Here is a 26,609-nt window from a genome sequence, read left to right as displayed (position 1 = left end):
GTGTGGTGCTTGGTTTCTCAAGTACTTGTTTGTGCAGCATTTCTGGAGGCCCCAGCTAGATTCCATCCACACTAGCCCCCCTTGAGTTGCTGGACTGGTGACTTGGCTGGGTCAGAGCAGAGGAGCCCCGAGTCAAATGAGGAGGTGCACCACCTCATGGTATTCCAGGTTCTCTTTTGGACTGGCATTCTGACTCGAGACAGCCAAACCCCACCCGGACTCACCAGGAATGGCCGCAGGGTAAGGTAAGGCCACAGGGCCAGTCCCCAGTCAGGAGGTCCTACCGCAATGGGTAGAAGAGGAGACTGATCACCTCCTTGGAAAGGGAGCATCAGATAGGGAGACCTGGGGACTTGGGAAAAGGGACATATTGTGATAAACTGAGTGATTGCGTATGCATGATTGCTGACTGAAGGAAGTAAAAGTGAGCTCCACAGTACTCAGACTACGGAGCCTCAGAAGGTCCAAAACCTGTGGTTCCATGACGACCTCATAAGACTGAAAGGTGGTGCCAGTCTCTGGGGGATTTGATTCCTCCCTGTGAGGCTGGGTGTTAGTTTTAAAAGGTCTTGTAGGTCTTCATAGAACCGTTCAACTTCAGCTTCTTCAGCGTTACTGGTTGGGGCATAGACTTGGATTACCATGATATTGAATGATTTGCCTTGGAAACAAACAGAGATCATTCCGTCGCTTTTGAGATTGCATCCAAGTACTGCATTTCGAACTCTTGTTGACCATGATGGCTACTCCATTTCTTCTGAGGGATTCCTGCCCGCAGTAGTAGATATAATGGTCATTGAGTTAAATTCACCCATTCCAGTCCATTTTAGTTCACTGATTCCTAGAATGTCAACGGTCACTTTTGCCATCTCTTGTTTGACCACTTCCAATTTGCCTTGATTCATGGACCTGACATTCCAGGTTCCTATGCAATATTGCTCTTTACAGCATCGGACCTTGCTTCTATCACCAGTTATATCCATAACTGGGTATTGTTTTTGCTTTAGCTCAATCCCTTCATTCTTTTTGGAGTTATTTCTCCACTGTTCTCCAGCAGCATATTGGGCACCCACTGACCTGGGGAGTTCCTCTTTCAATATCCTATCATTTTGCCTTTTCATACTGTTCATGAGGTTCTCAAAGCAAGAATACTGAAGTGGTTTGCCATTCCGTTCTCCAGTGGACCACATTGTGTCAGACCTTTCTACCATGCCCACCCGTCTTGGGTGGCCCCACAGGGCATGACTTAGTTTCATTGAATTAGACAAGGCTGTGGTCCTAGTGTGATTACATTGACTAGTTTTCTGTGATTATGGTTTCAACGTGTTTGCCCTCTTGCAACACCTACCATCTTATTTGGGTTTCTCTTACCTTGGACATGGGGTATCTCCTCACCGCCGCCCCTCCCGACCTTGAACGTGGAATAGCTCCTCTAGGCCCTCCAGCGCCCTCCTAGCCACCACTCCTTGGGGTCACTCCTCCCAGCCGCCGCCCCTGGCCTCGGGCGGGGGTAACTCCTCTCGGCTGTTACTGCCTTGTCCCAGGCTGGCACTCTCGGCCACCGCCCCTGACATTGGAAGGGTGTTAAAACAAGCAAACTTGTCCTGAAGGGTCCCGGACGAGCCCCCAAGATGAAATGTTGAATCACGACTCCATGACTCTTGGTCCCCGGAGGAGAAGAATTCAATCCAGGGCCAGAGACGAGGCTTGAACGTTCAGAGCTTTTGTGTAATAAACTTTTATTAAAGTATAAAGGAGATGGAGAAAGCTTTTGACATAGGCATCAGAAGGGGGCAAAAAGACTAACAGAGTTTTGCCAAGAAAATGCACTGGTCATAGCAAACACCCTCTTCCAACAACACAAGAGAAGACTCTACACATGGACATCACCAGATGGTCAACACCAAAATCAGATTGATTATATTCTTTGCAGCCAAAGATGGAGAAGCTCTATACAGTCAACAAAAACAAGACCAGGAGCTGACTGTGGCTCAGATCATGAACTCCTTATTACCAAATTCAGACTTAAATAGAAGAAAGTAGTGAAAACCACTGGACCATTCAGGTATGTTCAGTTCAGTTCAGTCACTCAGTCCTGTCCAACTTATTGCGACCCCATGAATCGCAGCACACCAGGCTTCCCTGTCCATCAACAACTCCCGGAGATCACTCAGACTCATGTCCATGGAGTCTATGATGCCATCCAGCCACCTCATCCTCTGCTGTCCCCTTCTGCTCCTGCCGCCAATCCTTCCCAACATCAGAGTCTTTTCCAATGAGTCAACTCTTCTCATGAGGTGGCCAAAGTACTGGAGTTTCAGCTTTAGCATCATTCCTTTCAAAGAAATCTCAGGGCTGATCTCCTTCACAATGGATTGGTTGGATCTCTTTGCAGTCCAAGGGACTCTCAAGAGTCTTCTCCAACACCACAGTTCAAAAGCATCAATTCTTCAGCACTCAGCCTTCTTCACAGTTCAACTCTCACATCCATACATGACCACTGGAAAAACCATAGCCTTGACTAGACAGACCTTAGTCGACAAAGTGTTGTCTCTGTTTTTGAATATACCATCTAGGTTGGTCATAACTTTTCTTCCAAGGAGTAAGCGTCTTTTAATTTCATGGCTGCAGTCACCATCTGCAGTGATTTTGGAGCCCCCCAAAAATAAAGCCTGAAGCTGTTTCCACTGTTTCGCCATCATTTTCCCATGAAGTGATGGGACCGGATGCCATGATCTTTGTTTTCTGAATGTTGAGCTTTAGGACAACTTTTTCACTCTCCACTTTCACTTTCATCAAGAGGCTTTTTAGTTCCTCTTCACTTTCTGCCATAAGGGTGGTGTCATCTGCATATCTGAGGTTATTGATATTTCTCCTGGCAATCTTGATTCCAGCTTGTATTTCTTCCAGTCTGGCGTTTTTACTCTGCACAGAAGTTAAATAAGCAGGGTGACAATATACAGCCTTGATGTACTGCTTTTCCTATTTGGAACCAGTCTGTTGTTCCATGTCCAGTTCTAACTGCTGCTTCCTGACCTGCATACAGATTTCTCAAGAGGCAGGTCAGGTGGTCTGGTATTCCCATCTCTTTCAGAATTTTCCACAGTTAATTGTGATCCACACAGTCAAAGGCTTTGGCATAGTCAATAAAGCAGAAATAGATGTTTTTCTGGAACTCTCTTCCTTTTTCCATGATCCAGCGGATATTGGCAATTTGATCTCTGGTTCCTCTGCCTTTTCTAAAACCAGCTTGAACATCAGGGAGTTCATGGTTCACGTATTGCTGAAGCCTGGCTTGGAGAATTTTGAGCATTACTTTACTAGCATGTGAGATGAGTGCAATTGTGTGGTAGTTTGAGCATTCTTTGGCATTGCCTTTCTTTGGAATTGGAATGAAAACTGACCTTTTCCAGTCCTGTGGCCACTGCTGAGTTTTCCAAATTTGCTGGCATATTGAGTGCAGCACTTTCACAGCATCACCTTTCAGGATTTGAAACAGCTCAACTGGAATTCCATCACCTCCACTAGCTTTGTTCATAGTGATGCTTTCCAAGGCCCACTTGACTTCACATTCCAGGATGTCTGGCTCTAGATTAGTGATCACAACATCATGATTATCTGGGTCGTGAAGATCTTTTTTGTACAGTTCTGTGTATTCTTGCCACCTCTTCTTAATATCTTCTTCTGTTAGGTCCATACCATTTCTGTCCTTTATCGAGCCCATCTTTGCATGAAATGTTCCCTTGGTATCTCTAATTTTCTTGAAGAGATCTCTAGTCTTTGCCATTCTGTTGTTTTCCTCTATTTCTTTGCATTGATCTCTGAAGAAGGCTTTCTATCTCTTCTTGGTATTCTGTGGAACTCTGAATTCAGATGCATATATCTTTCCTTTTCTCCTTTGCTTTTTGCTTCTCTTCTTTTCACAGCTATTTGTAAGGCCTCCCCAGACAACCATTTTGCTTTTTTGCAGTTCTTTTCCATGGGGATGGTCTTGATCCTTGTACAATGTCACGAACTTCATTCCATAGTTCATCAGGCACTCTATCTATCAGATCTAGTCCCTTAAATCTATTTCTCACTTCCACTGTATAATCATAAGGGATTTGATTTAGGTCATACCTGAATGGTCTAGCGGTTTTCCCTACTTTCTTCAATTTCAGTCTGAATTTGGTAATAAGGAGTTCATGATCTGAGCCACAGTCAGCTCCTGGTCTTGGTTTTTGTTGACTGTATAGAGCTTCTCCATCTTTGGCTGCAAAGAATATAATCATTCTGATTTTGGTGTTGACCATCTGGTGATGTCCATATGTAGAGTCTTCTCTTGTGTTGTTGGAAGAGGGTGTTTGCTATGACCAGTGCATTTTCTTGGCAAAACTCGATTAGTCGTTGCCCTGCTTCATTCTGTATTCTAAGGCCAAAGTTGCCTGTCCTTCCAGGTGTTTCTTGACTTCCTACTTTTGCATTCCAGTCCCCTATAATGCAAAGGACATCTTTTTTGGGTGTTAGTTCTAAAAGGTCTTGTAGGTCTTCATAAAACCATTCAACTTCAGCTTCTTGAGCATTACTGGTTGGGACATAGACTTGGATAACTGTGATATTGAATGGTTTGCCTTGGAGTCTAACAGAGATCATTCTGTCGTTTTTGAGATTGCATCCAGGTACTGCTTTTCAGACTCTTTTGTTGACCATGATGGCTACTCCATTTCTTCTGAGGGATTCCTGCCTGCAGTAGTAGATATAATGGTCATCTGAGTTGAATTCACCCATTTCAGTCCATTTTAGTTTGCTGATTCCTAGAATGTGGACGTTCACTCTTGCCATCTCTTGTTTGACCACTTCCAATTTGCCTTGATTCATGGACCTGACGTTCCAGGTTCCTATGCAATATTGCTCTTTACAGCATCGGACCTTGCTTCTATCACCAGTCACATCCACAGCTGGGTATTGTTTTTGCTTTGGCTTCATCCCTTCATTCTTTCTGGAGTTATTTCTCCACTGATCTCCAGTACCATATTCGGCACCTACTGACCTAGGGAGTTCCTCTTTCAGTATCCTATCATTTTGCCTTTTCATACTGTTCATGGGGTTCTCAAGGCAAGAATACTGAAGTAGTTTGCCATTCCGTTCTCCAGTGGACCACATTCTGTCTGACCTAAATCAAATCCCTTATGATTATACAGAGGAAGAGAGAAATAGATTTTAAGGGACTAGATCTGATAGATAGAGTTCCTGATGAACTATGGATGGAGGTTCATGACATTGTACAAGAGACAGAGATCAAGACCATCCCCATGGAAAAGAAATGCAAAAAAGAAACATGGCTCTCTGAGGAGGCCTTACAAATAGCTGTGAAAAAAAGAGAAGCGAGGAGCAAAGGAGAAAAGGAAAGATATTCTCATTTGAATGCAGAGTTCCAAGGAATAGCAAGGAGAGATAAGAAAGCCTTCCTCAGCAATCAATGCAAAGAAATAGAGGAAAAGAACAGAATGGGAAAGACTAGAGATCTCTTCAAGAAAATTAGAGATACCAAGGGAACATTTCATGCAAAGATGGGCTTGATAAAGGACAAAAATGGTATGGACCTAACAGAAGCAGACGATGTTAAGAAGAGGTAGCAAGAATGCACAGAAGAAGTGTACAGAAAAGATCTTCACAACGAAGATATTCATGATGGTGTGATCACTCACCTAGAGCCAGACATCCTGGAATGTGAAGTCAAGTGGGCCTTAGAAAACATCGCTATGAACAAAGCTAGTGGAGGTGATGGAATTCCAGTTGAGCTGTTTCAAATCCTGAAAGATGATGCGGTGAAAGTGCTGCACTCAATATTCCAGCAAATTTGGAAAACTCAGCAGTGGCCAGCACTTCCCTGGTGGCTCAGAGGTTAAAGCATCTGCCTCCAATGCGGGAGACCTGGGTTTGATCCCTGGGTCAGGAAGATCCTTTGGAGAAGGAAATGGCAATCCACTCCAGTATTCTTGCCTGGAGAATCCCATGGATGGAGAAGCCTAGTAGGTTATAGTCCATGGGGTCGCAAAGAGTCGGACACGACTGAGTGACTTCACCTTCACCTTACCAGTAGTGGCCACAGCACTGGAAAAGGTCAGTTTTCATTCCAATCCCAAAGAAAGGCAATGCCAAAGAATGCTCAAACTACCACACAATTGTACTCATCTCACATGCTAGTAAAGTAATGCTCAAAATTCTCCAAGCCAGGCTTCAGCAATACATGAACCATGAACTTCCTGATGTTCAAGCTGGTTTTAGAAAAGGCAGAGGAACCAGAGATCGAATTGCCAGCATCCTCTGGATCATGGAAAAGGCAAGAGAGTTCCAGAAAAACATCTATTTCTGCTCTATTGACTATGCCAAAGCCTTTGACTGTGTGGATCACAATAAATGGTGGAAAATTCTGAAAGAGATGGGAATACCAGACCACCTGACCTGCCTCTTGAGAAATCTGTATGCAGGTCAGGAAGCAACAGTTAGAACTGGACATGGAATAACAGACTGGTTCCAAATAGGAAAAGCAGTACATCAAGGCTGTATATTGTCACCCTGCTTATTTAACTTCTATGCAGAGTACATCATGAGAAATGCTGGGCTGGAAGAAGCACAAGCTGGAATCAAGGTTACTGGGAGAAATATCAATAACCTGAGATATGCAGATGACACCACCCTTATGGCAGAAAATGAAGAGGAACTAAAAAGTCTCTTGATGTAAGTGAAAGAGGAGAGTGAAAAAGTTGGCCGAAAGCTCAACATTCAGAAAATGAAGATCATGTCATCTGGTCCCATCACTTCATGGGAAATAGATGGGAAAAGAGTGGAAACAGTGTCAGGCTTTATTTTGGGGGCTCCAAAATCACTGCAGATGATGACTGCAGCCATGAAATTAAAAGACGCTTACTCCTTGGAAGAAAAGTTATGACCAACCTAGATAGCATATTCAAAAGCAGAGACATTACTTTGCCGACTAAGGTCCATCTAGTCAAGGCTATGGTTTTTCCTGTGGTCACGTATGGATGTGAGAGTTGGACTGTGAAGAAGGCTGAGCGCCGAAGAATGGATGCTTTTGAACTGTGGTGTTGGAGAAGACTCTTGAGAGTCCCTTGGACTGCAAGGAGATCCAACCAGTCCATTCTGAAGGAGATCAGCCCTGGGATTTCTTTGGAAGGAATGATGCTAAAGCTGAAACTCCAGTACTTTGGCCACCTCATGTGAAGAGTTGACTCATTGGAAAAGACTCTGATGCTGGGAGGGATTGGGGGCAGGAGGAGAAGGGGACGACAGAGGATGAGATGGCTGGATGGCATCAGTGACTCAATGGACGTGAGTCTGAGTGAACTCCGGGAGTTGGTGATGGACAGGGAGGCCTGGCATGTTGTGATTCATGGGGTTGCAAAGAGTCAGACACAACTGAGTGACTGAACTGAATTGAATGTATGTATTGGGACAGATGCTAAATCCTGACTCGAAAACTTGAGTTTTGGAGAAGATGCTACTTTTCAAGATGAATGGCTTGAACATAAAACAAGGGCAAGAGGGAAGATGAAATAGCCCTCCTTCCTATTAGGAGCCAAGCAGTTCCTATAACAGAGCTACTTTGTCAGATGTATTCTTGAAGGACTTAAGCGAGTGTGTGCTAAGACTGACATATGCTAAGTTGTTTGACATAGAACAGGGAGAGAAAGAACAGGGAGCCATAGAACAGGGAGATAGAGAAAGTCCTGGTAAATTTTAGATAGACTAATGGGAGGCTTTCCACAAATTTACTGATGTTGATCTCGAAATTACAGATGGGGAAATGATCTTAAAAGATAGGTTTCTCAGTCGGCTCCAGATATCTGCCGTAATTTATGAAATCAGGGTATGGACCAAATCAGTCTTTAGATAATCTGTTGCAACTGGCTCAGACGGTATATTATGGTAGAGAATACGAGAAGGAAAATAGGAGGAAAAAAAGAACCAGGCAAAAGATTGAAGCCCCAACAATGGCTGTTAGACCTGCTCTGAAATAGCCTGAGAAAAACGCCCAGAGGGACCCAAGTGAAAGGGGATGAGCTTGCTATTACTGTGGGAAGAAAGGGCATCTCAAGCAGAATTGCCCCCAGCTCCATGTCCAGTCTGCAAGGGACCACACTGGAAAAGAGAGTGCCCTCCAAGGTTTAGGTTCCAGGGGTCGGACTCTTAAGACAACTGGGACCAAAGGTGCCCGGGGGTCCCCACACAAGCTCCCAACCTATTAACACCTGAAGAACCTCAGGTATTAATACCTGGAGGACAAATCAGTCAATTTTCTTTCGGACACCAGGGCAACTTTCTGCTCCTTAAAGCCCCTGGTCTGCTTTCCTCCTGATCTACTACAGTAATGGGGCAGTCTGGATGAGCCAAATCTATTTCAATCATTGATTTGAATGCTTTCTAGAGTTAAAGCTATATTAGATCATCCTCTACCTATGACTTTAAGACAATTGAGAGGATTCCTGGGCATTACAGGCTACTGCCACATTTGGATTCCAGGTTATGGGGACTTATCCGTCCTTTATATAAACTTATAACTGGGACTCAGCAGGCCCAAACCAACAAGCTGGTTTGGTCCCTAAAGACTCAAAAGGCTTTTAAGTCTCTTTAAACTGCTCTCTTGCAGGCTGTCACTTTGAGCTTGCCCACAGGATCAGAGTTTGTTACTAAAAAAAAAAAAAAACAGGCTATGGCCACATGGCTTAGCAGTAATTGTTACTATTGTTTTGCTAATGCATAAAGCTCAAAAGTTTACTAATGGGTGAAATTTTACTGTACTGACTTCTCCTGATGTAAGTAGGATCTTAAACTCTAAAGTTCAGAGCAACAATGCTCCATCTTTAAAGCTGTTATAACTCAAGAGTTGTCAAAAATTCTAGGAATAGAATATCACTTACATTGTTCCTGGAGACCCGAATCTTCAGAAGCTGAAAAGGCTAATAGCATTATTAAGAGGCATCTGTGTAAGCTAACTCAGGAAACACAAGACAGTTGGTTTAAAGTTCTACCTGTAGCTTTAATGAGGACTTGAACTGCCACTAAGAAGGTATTCTCTCTATGACAGACTGTTTTTATGCACAGATCTTAAAGCTTTAAAATTAACTATGTGACTCAGCTTTTAGCTTTTCAACAGACATTACCGGGAGGTTAACTCCTGACTCAGACTTTGAGTCAAACTAGCCACTGTTTGGGAGAAGGCAATGGCAACCCACTCCAGTACTCTTGCCTAGAAAATCCCATGGATGGAAGAGCCTGGTAGGCTGCAGTCCATGGGGTCTTGAAGAGTTGGACACGACTGAGTGACTTCACTTTCACTTTTCACTTTCATGCATTGGAGAAGGAAATGGCAACCCACTCCAGTGTTCTTGCCTGGAGAATCCCAGGGACGTGGGAGCCTGGTGGGCTGCCGTCTCTGGGGTCGCACAGAGTCAGACACGACTGAAGTGACTTAGTAGCAGTAGCAGAAGTGTTTATTAGACACTGAGTCTGTGGTTCTTTTGTTCTAACCAGTAGGTGCTTGAGCCTTTCTCTTGTGTGTCACTGGGGTCTGGGAGACTTCAGCTTTTCTATCAACAAGAGACAGAAAAGAAAGACATATATTATATGGTATCACTTATCTGTGGAATCTAAACAAAGGGTACAAATGAACTTCTCTACAAAACAGGAATAGAGGTGCTTACATACAAAACAACGTATGGTTATCAGGGCGTGAGAGGTGAAGGAATAAATTGGGGGGTGTGGATTAACATACCTTTCACTTCATCTCACTAGTATGCATAAAGTGAATAAGGAATGAGGGCCTATATAGCACAGGGAATTCTACTAAATACTCTGTAATGAGCTATATGGAGAAAAAAACCTTAAAAAGAATGGATATATGTATGTGTATTCTGTTGTTCCCTCGCTCAGTGGTGTCCAGAGTTTGCGACCCGACGGACTGCAGCATGCCAGACTTCCCGGTCCTTCACTGTCTCCTGGAGTTTGCTCAAATTCATGTCCATTTTGTCAGTGATGCTATCTAACCATCCTCTGTCATCCCCTTCTCCTCTTGCCCTCAATATTTCCAGATCATTGTCTTTTCCAATGAGTTCGATATTTGCATCAATTGGCCAAAGTATTGGAGCTTCAGCATAAGCATCAATCCTTCCAGTGAACATTCAGGGTTGATTTACTTTAGGATTGACTGGTTGATCCCCTTGTTGTCCAAGGGACTCTCAAGATTCTTCTCTATCACCACAATCCAAAAGCATCAATTCTTTGGTCAACTTTGTTTATGGACCGACTCTCACATCTCTACCTGCTACTGGAAAAACAACAGCTTTGACATTAGGGACCTTCGTTGGCAAAGTGATACCTTTGCTTTAAAATACACTGTCTACTTTTATGATACCTTTCCTCTAAAGGAGCAGGCCGTCTTTTCATTTCCTGACTGCAGCCACCTTCAGCAGTGAGGCCCCGGCCGTCGCCCCCGGCCACCTCATCCTCCCACTATCCCTACGCAGGCCTCACTTCTCTCAGGCCCGCGCCCCTGACCGTCGGGCTCCGCTCGGGCCCGCCTCCAGGCCGCTCCGCCTTTTCACTGCGCGTGCGCTGAACGTCACACACCCGGAAGCGGAGAGCAGCGAGCAGAGGTCTCAGCGCAAAGTGAGTTTCTCTTTTTCTCGTCAAGTCTTCCTCTCGCAGTTGTCTTTCCTCTGTACCGTGGGTTGAGGGTCCCTGCTGCATCTAAATCTCCGCTCCCGTCCCACCACCCCCAGCAAATTCAGATGTCCCTGTGTGGCGAAGAGGCGCCTCCATTTTGCTTTAAACTCGCTCTGAAGCGGATGCCTGCGTTTGGTCCCTGAGACGCCTCTTTGCTGCTTAAAACCAATTTCTGACCTCAGTGACTCCTCTGCCCTTCCTGCACCGCGTGAAATTCTCTTGGGCGATGTGGGTTTATTCGCTCTGCGGCCCCCAGGCTCGCGCTCTCGCTCCCAGGAGGCCGCGCCGGCCCCGCTCCCGGAGAGGCCCGGTTCTCTCCCACGTCCTGGGATTCTGGAGAGCCCGCCGCGCTGCTGAGACTCCCAGCCGCTCAGTCGTCGCGTCTCATCTGGCCGGTAGTTCTGCCCCTCAGGCATTCGTTTCTTAGACCGTTTCCTCCGACCCCGTGTCGGGGGAGGTGCCTGGGCCAGTCACGTCACACCCATGGTTCTGTGTCCCAAATAAAACCCGCTAGAATTTGGCTCTTGCGGGAGGGGGCTTCTTATTCAGTCGCCATCCCTGCAAATAGGAGGCCGGGGGTGGTTCAGGAGAAGCAGAGACGGCGACCTCGAGAGAAATAGAAAGTTGAAAATATCATGAGGGAAAAGCGATGACAATGAAGAGGATTGGTGAGGGACTTGCGAAGAGATAGCAACATGAAAGAGCCTTGAAGGTAACGGTGGATAAATGAGAAATTTAGAGAAAAGCAGGATCTCCAGAAAGTTAAAGGTGAGCAACACATGGAGATGGTGGTGTTGAGTGTGAGTCTTTGCGACCCCTGTATCTCCCAGAGTCTGCTCAAATTCATGTCCAGGGATGCTCTGTAACCATCTGACCCTCTGCCCGCTCCTTCTATAGCCTTCATGAGAGACGGGCTGTAAATCACGGGTCCTAAAGAGGGCGACAGGGGAGAGGCAGTTCACACAGCCGGAAAAGGGGATACAAGAGTTGGAACCTTGACCTGCAGACAATATCATGCTGGCAGAGAAAGGGGAGTACTAGTGAACAGAAACAGTGACAGACTTTATTTTCCTGGGCTCCAAAATCACTGTAGATGGTGACTGCAACTATGAAATTAAAAGATGCTTGCTCCTTGATAGAAAAACTATGACCAACCTAGACAGCGTATTAAAAAGCAGAGACATTACTTTGCCGACAAACGTCTATAGTCAAAGCTATGGTTTTTCCAATAGTTATGTGTGCATGTGAGAGCTGGACCATAAAGAAAGCTGAGCGCTGAAGAGTTGATGGTTTTGAACTGTGGTGTTGGAGAAGACCCTCCAGAGTCCCTTAGACTGCAAGGAGACCAAACGGCTCAATCCTAATGGAAATGTGTCCTGAATATTCATTGGAAGGGCTGATGCTCAAGCTGAAGGTTCAATACTTTGGGCTCCTGATGAGAACTGAGTCATTGGAAAAGACTGTTGCCGGATAAGATTGAAGGTGGGAGGAGAAGGGGCCAGCATCACCGGCTGGATGGACATGAGTTTGAGCAAACTCCAGGAGTTGGTGATGGACAAGGAAGCCTGGCATGCTGCAGTCCATGGGATCCCAGAATCCGACTCAACTAAGCAACTGAACTGAGTGAGTGATGGGAGGAGCCGAGAAAGAAAGTGAGCTGAAAGGAAGCATTGCAACTTGGAGGTGCCAGAGAGTTGGGAAGAAGGGAGGGCAGATGTGGAGGAAGAAAGGCAGAAATACAGGGAGATTTTGGATTATCAGGGAGGTTGGAGAGAAAGCATCTTTATGGGGAACAAATGGCAGAGAGAGGCCAGATGGGAGTCAGGGAAGAAGTAAAGAGGAGAGGCACAGCAGGAGAACGGAGGAGAAGACAAAGGGAGACAGAAAGAAATAGGGAAACAGATAAACCAAATGAAGTGGAAACAAGTAGTGTGCAGGTGGTGGTGAGGACTAAATCCAGAAGAGTGCTGAATCAATTGAATAAATAATTAAGTCATGATATATTGATTTTTAGCTTTACAATCTAATAAATTTGAATCTTGCTCCTTTAAATTATACAGAGGAGGATGAGAATTGCAATACTTCTGTCTGTAAGGCTTGCGGTTGTTGTAATTATTTGTATTGAAAAATAACATCCATGTGCAGAGTCTGTTGAATTGGGGAGTAAGGCAGTGACTTGACTCACAGAGGTGGGTCACCCGCTTCCATTTTCCTGGTGTGGAGTAGAGGTTGTGGGAGAGAAGTGGTTAAAGAATTGACAGTCTGTTACTACATGGTACCTTTTCAGGGAACTTTAAACATGTTCTTAGTGATGGTTTTCCTTTTTGGTTTCTCCTTTGTTTACAGTTAATTCTTTTTTAGCTTGGGATAAAGATTAGTTTATTTAAATATCTACTTTGTTGTAAACAACTATTCACATCTGAAAAGACTTGGTGGTCTCCTGAAATTGGTTCATGTTATTCTTTTGTAAATATGCTGTCTTATCAATTGGTTTTTATTTTTTTCCACTTTGCATCAGAGTTTTTCAATGAAAAAATTTTTAATAATCTGATTAACTAAGGTTTGTTTCACATTTATTTGAAGCTCATTTCCTGTCTTGTCTTTACATTATATGTTGGAAACATTTTTCTGGTAACTAGTAAATAGTTGTAAACTATTTTGATGAGTACTTAGTGAGGATGTCCGTGATCTTTTTTCTTGAATCAGGACCAAATTTAACCAGTTAGTATGATGGTCCATTTTCCTCTCATGTGGTCTGGTGACTAGTGAGCCATGAGTTAATCTGATGATGTTTACTCAGGTCCAGAAGCTGAGCAAAAGTGACTTCTGAAATGAGTGGCCAAATTGGGTGTGTGACTGTGTGTGGCAGTTTTTCTTGGAGGGAGTTCCCACTTGTTATTAGAATTTGAAATGAATCCCAGTTTTCCACAATGCAAAGGACAACTGTAGGATGGAGGTGGGTGCATGGGCTCAGAGTCAGAGAGAATCATGAGCTGTCTTCTGTGCATAAAGGTTGATGTGCAGGGAGGCCTCCCACCTCCACTGGCTTCCCCGTGTCCTCAGGGCAGCATCTTGACCCCTCAGGTGGCTCCACAGCCCTTTGTCATCCTCAGGTCGCTGCCAGGGTCTCCAGCCTCATCCTGGGAGCGGACCCCGTTCTCATGGTCAGTCTGTCCTGGTCACAATTACTGAGTCCTTGTTCATAGACACCAAAACCTTCTCTGTCTTGGATCTTAGGTTTTTCTTCTACCTTTGGTCATTAAATTGTGACCGTGGCTCTCTCTTTCTGTTCCTTCAGCTCTAGGCTAGCGAGCTCTCCGCATCTCCTTCTGATATTCGCTGTCAAGTTAGCCTTGTTTACTGCGTCTGTATCACCCTCATCAGACATGCCCTTTTCCTTTAATTATTTGGAGTGGCTCCTGTTTTCCTTTCATGGAGGGTGCACCGTGTTCCTGTTCCTCCCAGGATGCTTTCAGCATTTCACTCTCGGGGTGAGGACTAGGACTGTGTGATGGGCACTAGGACTGTGGGCTGGGCACACACTTCTTATTCTAGCTCCACCTTGCTGCAGCAGGAGTCAAAATAAAGCCTTCCCTGAATTTCTCCTTTGGTCTCTTAACTAATGCAGTTGATTAAAGAGCCCAGGTTCCAGGTCAGTAACATGCACACAAGCGAACACACACATATATAATGACATATTGTGCACCCATAAAAATGACGATTTTTGTCACTTGGGACAATTGGATGAATGTAGAAAACATTGTGCTAAGTGAATTAAGACAGACCGGAAAAGACTGATTCTGTGTGTGCTTCCATTATGTGAAATGTGAGAAAGTGAAAATCACTAGTAGCAGACAGTGGGATGGTGGTTATCTGGGGGTGGGAGGTTGGGAAGATGGGGAGATGTTGGTTGAAAGGTACAGATTTGAGTTGTAAAATGAGTGCATCTTGGGGAGGTATTTGCAGCCCGCTGACCGTAGATAATCCTGTGTTACTGGAAATTTGACAGGAGAATAAATCATCAGTGTTGTCACCACACACAAACCATGGGAATTTGGAGGTGATGGATGTGGTGGTTAGTGGTTTGTGATAAATATTTCAAAGTGTATACCTGTGTCACATGGTCACAATGTGCATGGAATGTATACACAACACCTTCTTGATAGGCTATTCTATGTCAGTAAAGCTGGTAAAGAAGAAAGTGGGATGTAGGCTGGACTTGAATCCTTGAGTGGTGTTCAACCCAGGCTTCACATGAGATCATGAGGCATTTTGCCCAGGCATGTTTTCTACCCCTCCCCCATCAGACACGCTCCTCAGGTTCTCGTGTGGGGCCTCGCCCCAGGAATGTGCACAGGTTGCAGATGATTCCGATCTACATTGAGCCCAGGGCTCTTAGCCTCCCCTTCTGAGATCAAGCCCTGGGGGAGGGGAGGGTGCTCTGCTCTGAGTGGGGCTGGACCAGGGCCTGCTGTGTGACCTGAGGGGATTGTGGGGTTAGTGGAGTTGCCCCCTGCTGCTGTGTACATGAGGCCTCACCAGGAGGGGAGTGTGATCCGAGGGAAAGTGTGGGAAAGTCCTGTGGATTCTGTGCACAAGTTGACTGTCCTGAGTCCCTCCTGAGATAGTGGGCACAGAGGACTGTCTGTTCCTCATGGTGGGGGCTTCCCTGTGTGTGGGGTTGGGGCTCAGGAAGGGGGTGTGTTGACTCTAAGCATTAAACACCGTGTTTTCCACCTTTTTGATATACCTTGAAGATCCGTGTTACCTGAGGGTGAAGCCCAGAAGATGAGGAAGATGAAAGAAAACAAGTCAGGTCTGGCTCTTTCTCAGGTAAGGTCATATTCTCAGTTGATTCTCAATCTGTCCCTCCTGAAATACCTGTCTTTGGACTGGCTAATCTTCTCTGACTCTGAAGTGTCCTGTCTGACACAGATGGCATACTCATCTGTGCCTTCTCTCAGGGCCAGTCGTCTCCACTTAGATCCCATCTCCCCATGACCAGGTGATCTGGCCCTTGTGAGGAGGCTCCCTGGGCCACCGTTCTGGGAAGGACTTCTCACCCACCAGTTGGAGACAAGGTCTCAGTGCTGTTGGGCAGCAGGGATTGCTTAGGGCCCATCTGGATGTGCTGTCTGCTCTCTGTCAACCAGGGTAAAGAAGCTGCACGTAGATGTGAGGTACTAACATGCACAGTACATGCTGAAATCTGGAAAAGAGGCCAAGGAGGGGAAAGCAGTCCTGACTTTTTATAGTACATTTAAAACTAAATTAGGACCTCCTTGAAAATTTTAAGTGTTTGGGAGTGAAATGGAAAGTTCAGAAACAGACCTCAGGGCTAGAGAGTGTTTTTAAACTATGAAATATAGTTTGCTGATTATTCATTCTTCCTTTTTGACCGCACGATGCAGCTTGCAGGGTCCTTGAGGAGGCATTGAATCTGAAACCCTGTGGTGGAAGTGCGAGATCTTAAACCCTGGACTAATAGGGAATTCCTCCAACTTTCCTAATCTTGATGGCAACATTTGCTCATGGAATAAAAAGATAAACTTTGGATTTTGTTAATAACTACATACGTATCATTAGCAATAATATCATATTATTATATTTAAATATACTTTGCTGCTGTACTGGCTCTTCATTGCTCCAGAGGCTTTTATCTAGTTCTGGCGTGTGGTGGCCACTCTCTAGTTGTGGTGTATGGGCCCCTCGTTATGGTGGCTTCTCTCATCTTGCAGCACACGCTCTAGAGCGCACTGGCTTCAGTAGTTTCACCTACTGGACTCTAGAGCTCTGGCTCAGAAATTGAGGCTCATGGGCTTATTTACCCCTTGGCTTGTGGGATGTTACTGATTCAGATATCAAACCCAGGTCTCTTGCACTGGCCAGTGGATTCTTTACCACTGAGCCACCATGGAAGCCCTCATATTATTTGTAAATACAAGTATTTTTATTCTGATTAGAATAAATCTTCTGTATATTATTTCCTGCTTGTTTTTCATTTTTTTGAAGTAGAATAAGATAATGTTGAGGATTTCCGTGGTGGTACAGTGGAATGTGCCTGCCAATGTACGGTGCATGGGTCCCCTCCCATGTCCAGGAAGATGCCTTAGAGCAACTATGCCCATGTGCCACAACTTCTGAGCGTGAGCTCTGGAGCCCGGGAGCCATAACTACTGAAACCCACACACTTTAGACCCTGTGCTCCAAAACATGAGAAGCCTGTGCACTGCAGCTGCAAATACAGAAAGCCTCCTCACAGCAACAAAGGCCCAGCAAAACCAAAATAATTAACTTTCAAAAAAGACATAGAATGTGGACAAATTACAGAAGTACAATTGATTCATTTTTAATGTCCCAAAGATGCAGAAATACACATGAATAAAAGAAAATGAGAGTATAATCCCAGAATGTGTCAAAAGGCATCACCTTGGAGTAGGAGATGGCCACTCACTCTAGTATTCTTGCCTGAAAATCCCATGAACAGAGGAGCATGGCAGGCTACCAAGAGGTTGCAAAGATCTGACACAACTGAGCGACTAAGCAACAACAACCTCCACACACAGCAGAGTGAGCTCTGAAAAACAAACCTAAACCTCTGATTTACCTCCTGCAGATTATTTGGTGACTTCCAGTTACTTTTGGAATAAAGTCCTAAATCCAAAGACCTTGTAGAAAGCAGCCTCTACCTGGCATCACCCCTCTTTGTTCCCTGTGTCCCAGTTAGACTGGCTGACTTTCTGTTCACTAAATATCTTCCTGCCTCAGAGCCAGCACTCAGGCTCTTCTCTCTGCTTGCAACATTCTTCCATTTCCCACCTTGCCAATCCTAAGTGTTTCTTCCTCGTGGAGACCTTGTGTGATTTCTTGACGTACGTCAAGACTTTCTGATAAATATTCTCTTGGCACTAGGCCTGTTTAAGAGCACAGGTTGCAATAGTAACTTTAAAATTATGGATGTAATTGGGTGGCTGGCTGCTAGACTGAAAGCTCCATATGTTCACTGCTGTACTCCCAGTTTGGGGCCCACGTTGACACTCAGTAAATTTGAATTGAAAGAAAAAGTAGGTCTTCCTTGTTTCAACCAGTTGGGTTTTACATTTGCATGTGTGAGTGCATGGATCTGTAATTCCATGGTTTTATTACAGAACATCATCTCATAAACATGTTTGTGCTTTGTAGCAGTTGAAATTGTATCTTAAGTGTTTTCCATTCCATTAAGTTTTTTCTACCTCATCATGTGAATGATGGAAACAGTAGTAAGAGTATTGACATTGTGTGGTTGGTGGGAAGAGCGGGTGACCCTGTACAGTCACCATTTATCCTATAGTTGTGTCCGACTCTTTGTGACCCAATGGGCCATACATAACCCTTCAGGCTCCTCTGTCCCTGGAATTCTCCAGGCAAGAATATGGGAATGCGTTGCCATGCCCTCCTCCAGGGGGATCTTCTCCCCGGAGATATCAACACCATGTCCCCTGCATTGCAGGGGGATTCTTTACCGCTGAGCTTTAGGGCAACCCAGATACCTACATATGATACTGCATATTATAGTGTTCCCTGTGCATTCAGAAGGAGGTAGATAGTAAATTAATTTGTGAATATTTTTCTGTCCACCTATCATGTCTGTCTTTCCATGGCTGACAAAAGATCTGGGATTCTACACCTCCACTGCACTTCAGCTTGCTTGAACTTGTTTCAGGTATTCTCAGGGAACTCTCTCTGGATGCACTTTGCTGCTCTGGTACTTAACTCCTTGATTCCTTAGGTTCAGTCATCAGTCACAACCACCTGACCTCAGGTGCTGTGGTCTCATTTCTTAACTGTGATCTGAGCGAATTCTTAGAATGACAGAGTTTTTGCTCCAGTAAGGTGGACACAGATCTTTCTCTAACGTACTGTCATGTTGATGATAAGTTCATCTTTGTAAAATCTTTAGAGTATTGCTTAAGTGTGTAGGAAGTGCTGAAACACCGTCATCAGTGTGATGACATCATAATCATCACAATGTGTATTCTTTGAAAGCTGCTGTGGATTTTTTTGTCTCTGAAGACACCGGTCTTGCTGTAACTCAGCTAGATAGTGAATGTCCCTCTGTGTGTAGAGTGTAACACTTCTGCGTACACAACTCACTGATTGGATTTTATTTGTATAGTCGTCATGTATTGTCCATACAAGTGACAAATTCATATTGATTGGAAGATGTCATAGTCTTATGAAACAAGAGGAAATTAGAGAGCCATAGTTTGTTCCAAATAGCTTTTAATGGATCTATCAGAATGTTACATTACCTGAATTGATCCTTACCCCTCTCACCTTTTCTCATTTCATGTGAAAATAAGAATCCTCCTGAGTGCCTGTTAGTGAAATGTGCTTTCATTTCAGACACAGTTGACCGTTGAGGATGTGGACATCAAGTTCACTCCAGAGGAGTGGGAATGCCTGGACCCTGCTCAGAGGGCGTTATACTGGGATGTGATGGAGGAGACCTACAGGAACCTGCTGTCTGTGGGTGAGGATCGCTTCCCTGTGAAGTTGGAATTTGGTGTGGGGGTATCTCTGTATTTTCCCTCTGTGTCTCTTGGGAGCCCCTGTTTTGCTTGACTGAGTTCATAGCCTTGATTCCGACTTGAAAAAACTTTGTGACTGGCATCAGGTGTTTAAGCTCATCCTTTCTTCAGGTGATCTGTGCACTGTGTGATACACAAATTTCTCCACAGCTTGAGTATTTATAAAGCTGATTTCCAACTTTGAAAAATCCAATTCCTGTTTTCTATCCCTGTGTTCTTAGTTCAGTAGTTCTTGGAAAGGAACTAGATACATGGATACCTGTGTGTTCAGTTGGTACAGTTGTGCCTGACTCTTTGCGACCCAGTGGACCGTAGCCCTCCAGGCTCCTCTATCCATGGGATTCTCCTGGCAAGAATACTGGAGTAGATTCCCATGCCCTTGTCCAGGGGGAATCTTCCCTCTCAGGGGTCGAACCCATGTCTCCTGCGTGGCAAGTGGATACTTTACCTTTGTGTCTCTGGGAAGCCCAGGTATCTGTATATTATACTGTTTCTTGTGCATTCAGAAGGACACAGATAGTAAATTAATTTGTGAATATTTTTCTATCCATCTGTAATGTCCATCACTTCTTGGCTGACAAAAGAGGTGGGATTCTACATCTGGCAATGCAGGAGGCACAGGGTCTAGGTCCTCTCTAAAACAGGCCTCTGAGTTTGCTTCTAACCTGGCTGGACACTGCCCTGACTGTGAGTGCCCTGACTGCTTACTGTGAGTGCAAGGCTTGCAGCACCAAAGATAAGATAGGGGACAAATCTTGAGATTGTCGAGGCCTTGGAGGGGCCTTGGCCTACTCAGCTGCAGGCTTAGCAACATTATAGGTTTTTTAAGACAAACAAATAGCATTAACAGAAAAACAGAGGTGCTATTTGCTCACAGATTGCTGATGATAACAGATAGCATCCTGGGATTATAAGGGGGAACCCGAAACTGCAATCTTTGAAGTCTCACCCATGACCGTAACATGCTGCCTGGGACCTTTTCCCCAATGGGTCTCCAGATGGGCTGTGTCCCGGGACTTGCAGCACTGTTTGAGTCTGGATGTTGGTCAGAACCCAATTTGGTGATGTATCTTCTGCTGTTTCTACTTCTCTTTGCTTTTATTGTTAGCATATTGAAAGTCAGCTCGATAATTCTATAAGTATGTGTATTATTTATTTCTACAGAACAAGTTGCTAATTTTGTTAACAAATCTTTGAACCTGAGACAAAGGTGACAACGTTTGGCAAAACTTTAATTGGCCCTGTGAGCAGTATTTGTGAGACAGAATGCCACTCTGCAGGAAAAAGGAGATTAAGGTTGATGAAGTTTTTATTCCCTAATGTGAAAGTTCGCCTTACTACTAGTTAGCTCATACATGGGACATCTACACTGGATGGTTTGAGAATTGGAACCTTAAATAAAGAGGGCTGTACCCTTAGAAGTTACTGAATGTTTGTGACTCTCGCCCATTGAGAAAGGATAAGAATCTGCCCTGTTGGATGAGAGTCTGAATCCTCCTCTCCTATCATAAGGTACATAAAATGAAAGTTGCTCAGTCTCAGTTGCTTTGCAACCCCATGGAATATAGAGTCCATGGAATTCTGCAGGCCAGAATACTGGAGTGCGTAACCTTTCCCTTCTTCAGGGGATCTTCCCAACCCAAGGATTGAACTCAGGTCTCCCCTTCATTGCAGGAGGATTCTTTACCAGCTGAGAGCCACCAGTGAAGTAACATGAGGTACATAAAGGTAAATTGTCAGAAAAGAAGGTATACCTGGAAACAGAATTGTGCAATTAGTGAGGATGATTGTCCATATTACAATGTCAAATTATATCTCAGCTGATCAGCTTCTCACTTTTTAAGTGGGCTCCCTCTTGAACTGGCCCACAGCTTTAACAGTGTCCACCACTGCCCTTTCTGCCTCTGTTATCTTTATCCTGTTGTGGCCTTTCACCCCTCTCAACCCCTCTGTCTCCCTCTCCATCAGATAGTCCCCTGATGAAGCTAACTTTCCCTGTCTCTCAGTGTGTGTGTGTGGGGGGGGGGCAGCTTCCCCCATTGCTGTCCCCACTCTGGCAAATTTCTTTACCCCTTCAGATTCTTCTGATCAAGTGAAGACCCATATCTACCTAGAGGGACAATCCAAGATTTTCATCATCCATGTGCCCCTGTTACCACAGTCAATTTGAGAACTATTTGATCTGTATTTTAGATATAAAACTGTGACTATAGAAAGGGATGATAACGTTTTTGACACAGAGATTGCTGTGATATTCTTTAGAGTCTGGAGAATACTGGTTAAAATGATTTTTCTTTTCTTTTTTTTTTTTTTGAGAGTACAAAACAATTTCTTTTTGCATATGGAATAAAAACAGCTAGCTTCTTAAAAAGCCCTGCCTACAGAAAAGCTTGAAGTTAACCTTTACCAGGGATCCGAGATGAGTCTAGTGGTAAAGAAGCTGCCTGCCAGTATGCGAGACACTGGAGATGGGGGTTCAGTCCCTGGCTAGGGAATATCCCCTGGAGGAGGCAGTTGCAATCAACTCCAGTAGCGTCAGAGAGACATTTTAAATCTGTCTGGATTTATGCATTTCTCAGTGTGTGTCTTTGATTTTGGATAATATTGGTGAGGTTTATTTGTAAATGAGCTCTTACTCAATTGGCTTTAAAAGAAAGTCAACACTTGGCTTACCATTGGTGGCTCAATGATAAAGCATCCGCCTGCCAGTGCAGAAGATGGATTCGATCCCTGGTCTGGGAAGATTGCACGTGCTGCAGAACAACTAAGCCTGTGCAGCACCACTACTGAATCCCCCCGTGCTCTAGAGCTTGTGGTCCACAAGAGAAGTAACTACAATGAGAAGCTCATGCACCACAACTAGAGAGTAGTCCCTGCTTGACACAAGGAGAGAAAGATGGAGCAGTGACGATGATCCATTGAAGCCAAAAATAATAAATAATTAAAAAAAAAAAAACAGTGTGTACAAATCAGGTTCACGTGAACTGAGAAATATTCGATATTAAATATGTAGTATTAATGTTTGCTCATCTAATAAAGACATATCTTGAGTCATCCACATTGTGTAGTACTTCTGTTGTATTACACTGAGAGATTTTGGACTGTTGATGAGTATCCTGAGATGCTGTCTATAATAAAGCAAATGTTTTTAGAAGCTATCACTGGTATTTTTGTTCACCAATCTAGAAAATGCTAATAGAAAGCACAGTTCATGGTTGCTTAAGGAAAGTAAGATGGGTGTTTTCAGTAAAAAAGGTATGAGAAATGAAATTGAGTTTGGATGCTCATAGCAGTGAGCAGAAGCTGGAAGCAATATCTTTGTTTCCCAGACCAAGAGTCCTGATCATTGGACCACAGCAGCCAACAGTTAGGGCTAAGGTCCCTAGTCTTGCCTGCCTAGTCAAGAAAGAATTCAGCTGAAGAGGCACAAGGTAAAGAGTAAAGGAAAAAGTTTATTGAAAGGAAAAGTACATGCAGAAAGGCACATGGGCTAGCTCAGAGAGATAGCCCCACCTTTGGGAAGTGTCAATTCTTTAGAAAGGTACCGTTTTCCTGGTCTTTGTGTCCCCTCGGGCCAGTCACCTTCCTTTGTCCCCTCTGGTTAATTTGTCTCAGCACTCTCCCCTGGGGTGCAGACGCATACCCTAGCCAAGATGAATCTCAAAGTGAAGGCTTCTGGGAGGACCAAGACTCGTTATGGCCTGGAATTATCCTCTGACTTGACCTCAACGAACTTTTCTGCACATGTGTAGTGTCTCCCTTAATAGAAAGGGTTTTTTCCCTTTCTTTGTCCTTGCCATGATTATTGCCTGAGGTAAGAGACAAAGACTGGCCATTTACCCTGTTTTTGTTATAGATTCCTATACGATTCCTCAACTGGAGGCCAGCTATGTCTTATCTCAGCGAATGCAGAGATGAGGAGACTGATTGTAGATATTCAACCTGTAGCCCATCTGTCTCCTATGTGAAAATTATATTTTATTAGGGAAAAACAAATTAGGTCTGATTTATAAGTGGCTGTTTATAAAGAAAAAAGTCATTTAAGTCATTTCTTTTTTCAAAAAGAGTGAGAGGTTTATGGAAATTGGATTCCAAAGAAAGAAGTCCCAAAGGGTAGGTCTTTATATGATCTTTACAGTGTGTCATTTGACTCCTTTTAATGTTGTTGCTTCACTTTGGGGAGCATGTAATGAGGTGTTTCAAAGGGATTTGTTTCCTCTTTGTCCCCCTTCTGTGCTGGATTCTGTGGGATGTCCACTTTTTGGTCCATGTAGAGCAATGGTAACACCTCCAGAGCCATAATCCTTGGAGCCAGCCTGGTTCTCTTCCTATTTGCTGCACTTGGGAGACCTCATTGGAAGAAGGGGAAAGACAGGCAGCTCTTCAGTTGCATTTGGTGTCTCAGATCCTGCACAGAGCTGCCTTCAACCTGTCTGCCTGTTCAGAACCCTCAGCTATTCCTGTTGTTACTGCATTTACTACAACCTTCAGAGGTGTGTGTAACAGGAATCTGGTTTGGATCTTCTGTGATTGTAACTCAGGAAACCTGTAAGGACAGTGGACATTGAGGTCCTCTCTTGGATCCCCAGTCTTGCACGTGATGCAAATATGAATCAGGCTGCGTGTTCCCTCCTTGCTCATACTGTACAAAATGACCCATGCTCATCCACTGAACCACATTTTCAGGACACGACCTGAATTGAAACGTTGGCAGTGGTACCTCGGAAACCATTTCTAGGTGAGATGGCTGCTTAAGGCTGTTAGTTATGCAGATCAGTTCTTGTGTCTCACTTGACCTTATCTTTTTAAACTCCTGGAGTTTGTTGTAACCTTTTGTAATCTGCTCTGCCCAAGTGGGCCCTGGTGGTTAAGAACATGTATGAATCTGTAGGTCTGGGTTTCAGTCCTGCTTTGCTCATTCCTTTCATGTACCATGGGGTTGTGTACATGAACTCTGTGAATCCATTATCTTTATTTGAAAAATTGAGGTAATTCATGCTCTGAGGTGTCATAGAATTTTGACTGTTTTACTGAAAAGGTCAGAAGTTACTTTTTTTTTTTTCCCTGAACCATGTGGCAGATGTGATCGTAGTTCTCCACTCAGGGATGGAATCTGTAACCCTACAGTGTAAGCATGTGATACTATCCACTGGACCATCAGGAAATTTGCCTCAAAGGTTACTTTTACATAAAATGTCTATTTACTTCATGTCATGGTTACTGTAGCATGTCTCTTTGTTTGCATTACATATTATACATTGTTAGTTTATATTTCCTTCCCAAGAGTTTCCCTCTGACTCTAGTTAATTAAAGTTTTCAAATAATGTTCCTTTTTTAATAGCAGATTCTTTACCTTTGAGCCATAAGGAAGTCCCCAAAGCTTGTTCTTTTACATGTATCTTGGAGCTCATGAACCGAGTAAGTTTAAAGGATTCTGTATAGATAGGCAATTGCTATATTGAATGCCTGTTATTTAAGTAGAGAATGTTTCACTTTTTTAATTCTTTGTCATTAAAAGATGATGGTCTTTATGTTTTACACAGTATAACTGACATGAACCACTTCTTGTTATAAAATGTCTATACGTCGGTTTGCTTATAGATTTATAGGAGGTATTTAGAAAAATGTTCTTTCTTTTGTTTCTAAAATTATTTTAGGGAATTCCCTGACAGTCCAGTGGACAGGATTCAGCATTTTCACTGCAGAGATCCTGGGTTTAATCCATGGTCAGGGAAGTAAGATCTCATGAGCTCTGTGATAGGGAGTGGGGGGTGGGTCAGTTCAGTTCAGTTCAGTCTAGTGGAGCTATTTTAACAGATTCTTTATTTTCATTGTGCAGTGCTTGTTGAACAGTTGTCAACTGCCATTTATGTTTTACAATATTAGTTAGAATGCTGCTTTTGGATTATTTACCATTACAAGGTATTGCCTTTTTGATCCTTGCTTGGTCAGTCCCTCAGTCCTGTCTGACTGTTTGTGATACGGAGTGTAGCCTGCTAATCTCCCTGTCCCTGGAATTTTTAGTGTTTTTCTCCTCAATTATGAGACAGAAGCGTGTTTACTGCCAAGTAGAATGAGCTTTGAGGTCATGGTAGGAAAATACCTTTTTCTTTGAGACTTGACCTGAGTTTGGATAAAATGAATATTTTCCTGATTGCATCTTTGAAACTTGGCTATGCTAAAATTAATTTGAATTGTGTCTGATCACTTTTTTTTTGGTTAACGAGTTCTATTTCTTTGTAAATGTTGCTTATATTTCTAAGTTCATCATTGGGAAGTTTCTTAATTCTGTTCAGGATGGGTATGACTTTTGGTATATCATGTGTTCAATATGAAAGAATTTATTTATGAATTGTAATTAATAGGATACCTGTGGTTCTTTATATCTTGTAGATGTGTCTCATATACATATGACCAAGAAATTACAAGCAAAAGGAAACAGTGGAAAAGGAGAAATTTTGCAGACAGTGATGTTTGGAAGAGCTGAAACCCATGAGATTAAAGATTTTTTACTTAGGAAGATAGAGGAAACTGTGCATGGTTTTGAGTGTCTGTGGACAGATGATGAAAGAAGTGACATCGGAGTATCTATATCCCATAACAAAAATCTCACTGATGGAAAAGATCATCAGAGTAGAAATGATGCAGCGGATAAGCCTGTTGAAAGGCTCTGGTCAAGCTTTCATGATGAATTGCAGATGCTTCAGTCTGAAGGGACAATTTTTGAATGTAGTCAAGTTGTGACGAATATCAACAGTAGCACCTCAGTTTTGCCAATTCAGAAAACTTGTAGTGTCCGCAAAGGCATTTCTTTTAAACATGAGAGTCCTGTTATGCATCCCTCAGAACAGGCCCCAGACCGGGAAGCATACAAGAAAAAATCTTACAAAACTCGTGAGTGTGGCATAGCCTTTCTTCAGCACTCAGAACTCACTAGACATCAAAAAGTCCTTACAGGAAGAAAACCATATAAAGCTGACATAGGTGGCAAGGCCTTTAATGATAGTGAGAGACTTGGCGTTGATGGGAGAAATCATACTGGAGAGAAACCATATAAATGTGATGTATGTAGCCACAGCTTTAAACAGAACACAGCCCTTCAAATTCATCTGAGAGTTCATACTGGAGAGAGACCATATAAATGTGATGTATGTGGCCACTCCTTTAAGCACAAGACACACCTTCATAATCATGGGAGAACTCATACTGGAGAGAAGCCATATAAATGTGATGTGTGTGGAAAGGCCTTTACTCGCAAAGAAAGCTGTGCACTTCATCAGATCCTTCATACTGGAGAGAAACCATATAAATGTG

General features: G+C 43.7%; 2 protein-coding genes across 2 annotated transcripts in view; both read left to right on the top strand.

Annotated features, from left to right (window-relative positions):
- Positions 1-10,622: 10,622 nt before the first annotated feature.
- On the top strand, positions 10,623-22,445 carry LOC120872057 (zinc finger protein 701-like). Its single transcript, XM_040252209.1, has 4 exons — positions 10,623-10,668; positions 15,483-15,558; positions 19,111-19,237; positions 21,374-22,445. Exons 2-4 carry the CDS (start codon positions 15,514-15,516, stop codon positions 21,463-21,465), a joined length of 264 nt encoding a protein of 87 aa, XP_040108143.1. The 5' UTR covers positions 10,623-10,668; positions 15,483-15,513; the 3' UTR covers positions 21,466-22,445.
- Positions 22,446-25,705: 3,260 nt separating this feature from the next.
- LOC120873060 (zinc finger protein 347-like) overlaps positions 25,706-26,609 on the top strand; it is a 3,866-nt gene continuing 2,962 nt past the window's right edge. The window contains exon 1 of the mRNA XM_040253803.1: positions 25,706-26,359. Coding sequence (XP_040109737.1) covers positions 25,706-26,359 — 654 coding nt within the window. The remainder of the gene's footprint in view (positions 26,360-26,609) is intronic.

Source organism: Oryx dammah, unplaced genomic scaffold (genome assembly GCF_014754425.2).
Source record: "Oryx dammah isolate SB20612 unplaced genomic scaffold, SCBI_Odam_1.1 HiC_scaffold_13, whole genome shotgun sequence".
NCBI classification, from domain to species: domain Eukaryota; kingdom Metazoa; phylum Chordata; class Mammalia; order Artiodactyla; family Bovidae; genus Oryx; species Oryx dammah.
Note: the sequence above shows the minus strand (reverse complement) of the source record. Positions and strands in the feature narration are given on the sequence as shown.

Excerpts from the sequence above, each read along its gene's own strand:
- LOC120872057 (XM_040252209.1), top strand. The coding sequence starts at position 15,514 with ATGAGGAAGATGAAAGAAAACAAGTCAGGTCTGGCTCTTTCTCAG. Across the intron at positions 15,559-19,110 it reads CAGGTCTGGCTCTTTCTCAG|ACACAGTTGACCGTTGAGGA; the intron begins GTAAGGTCATAT and ends CTTTCATTTCAG. Across the intron at positions 19,238-21,373 it reads CAGGAACCTGCTGTCTGTGG|ATTCTTCTGATCAAGTGAAG; the intron begins GTGAGGATCGCT and ends TTACCCCTTCAG.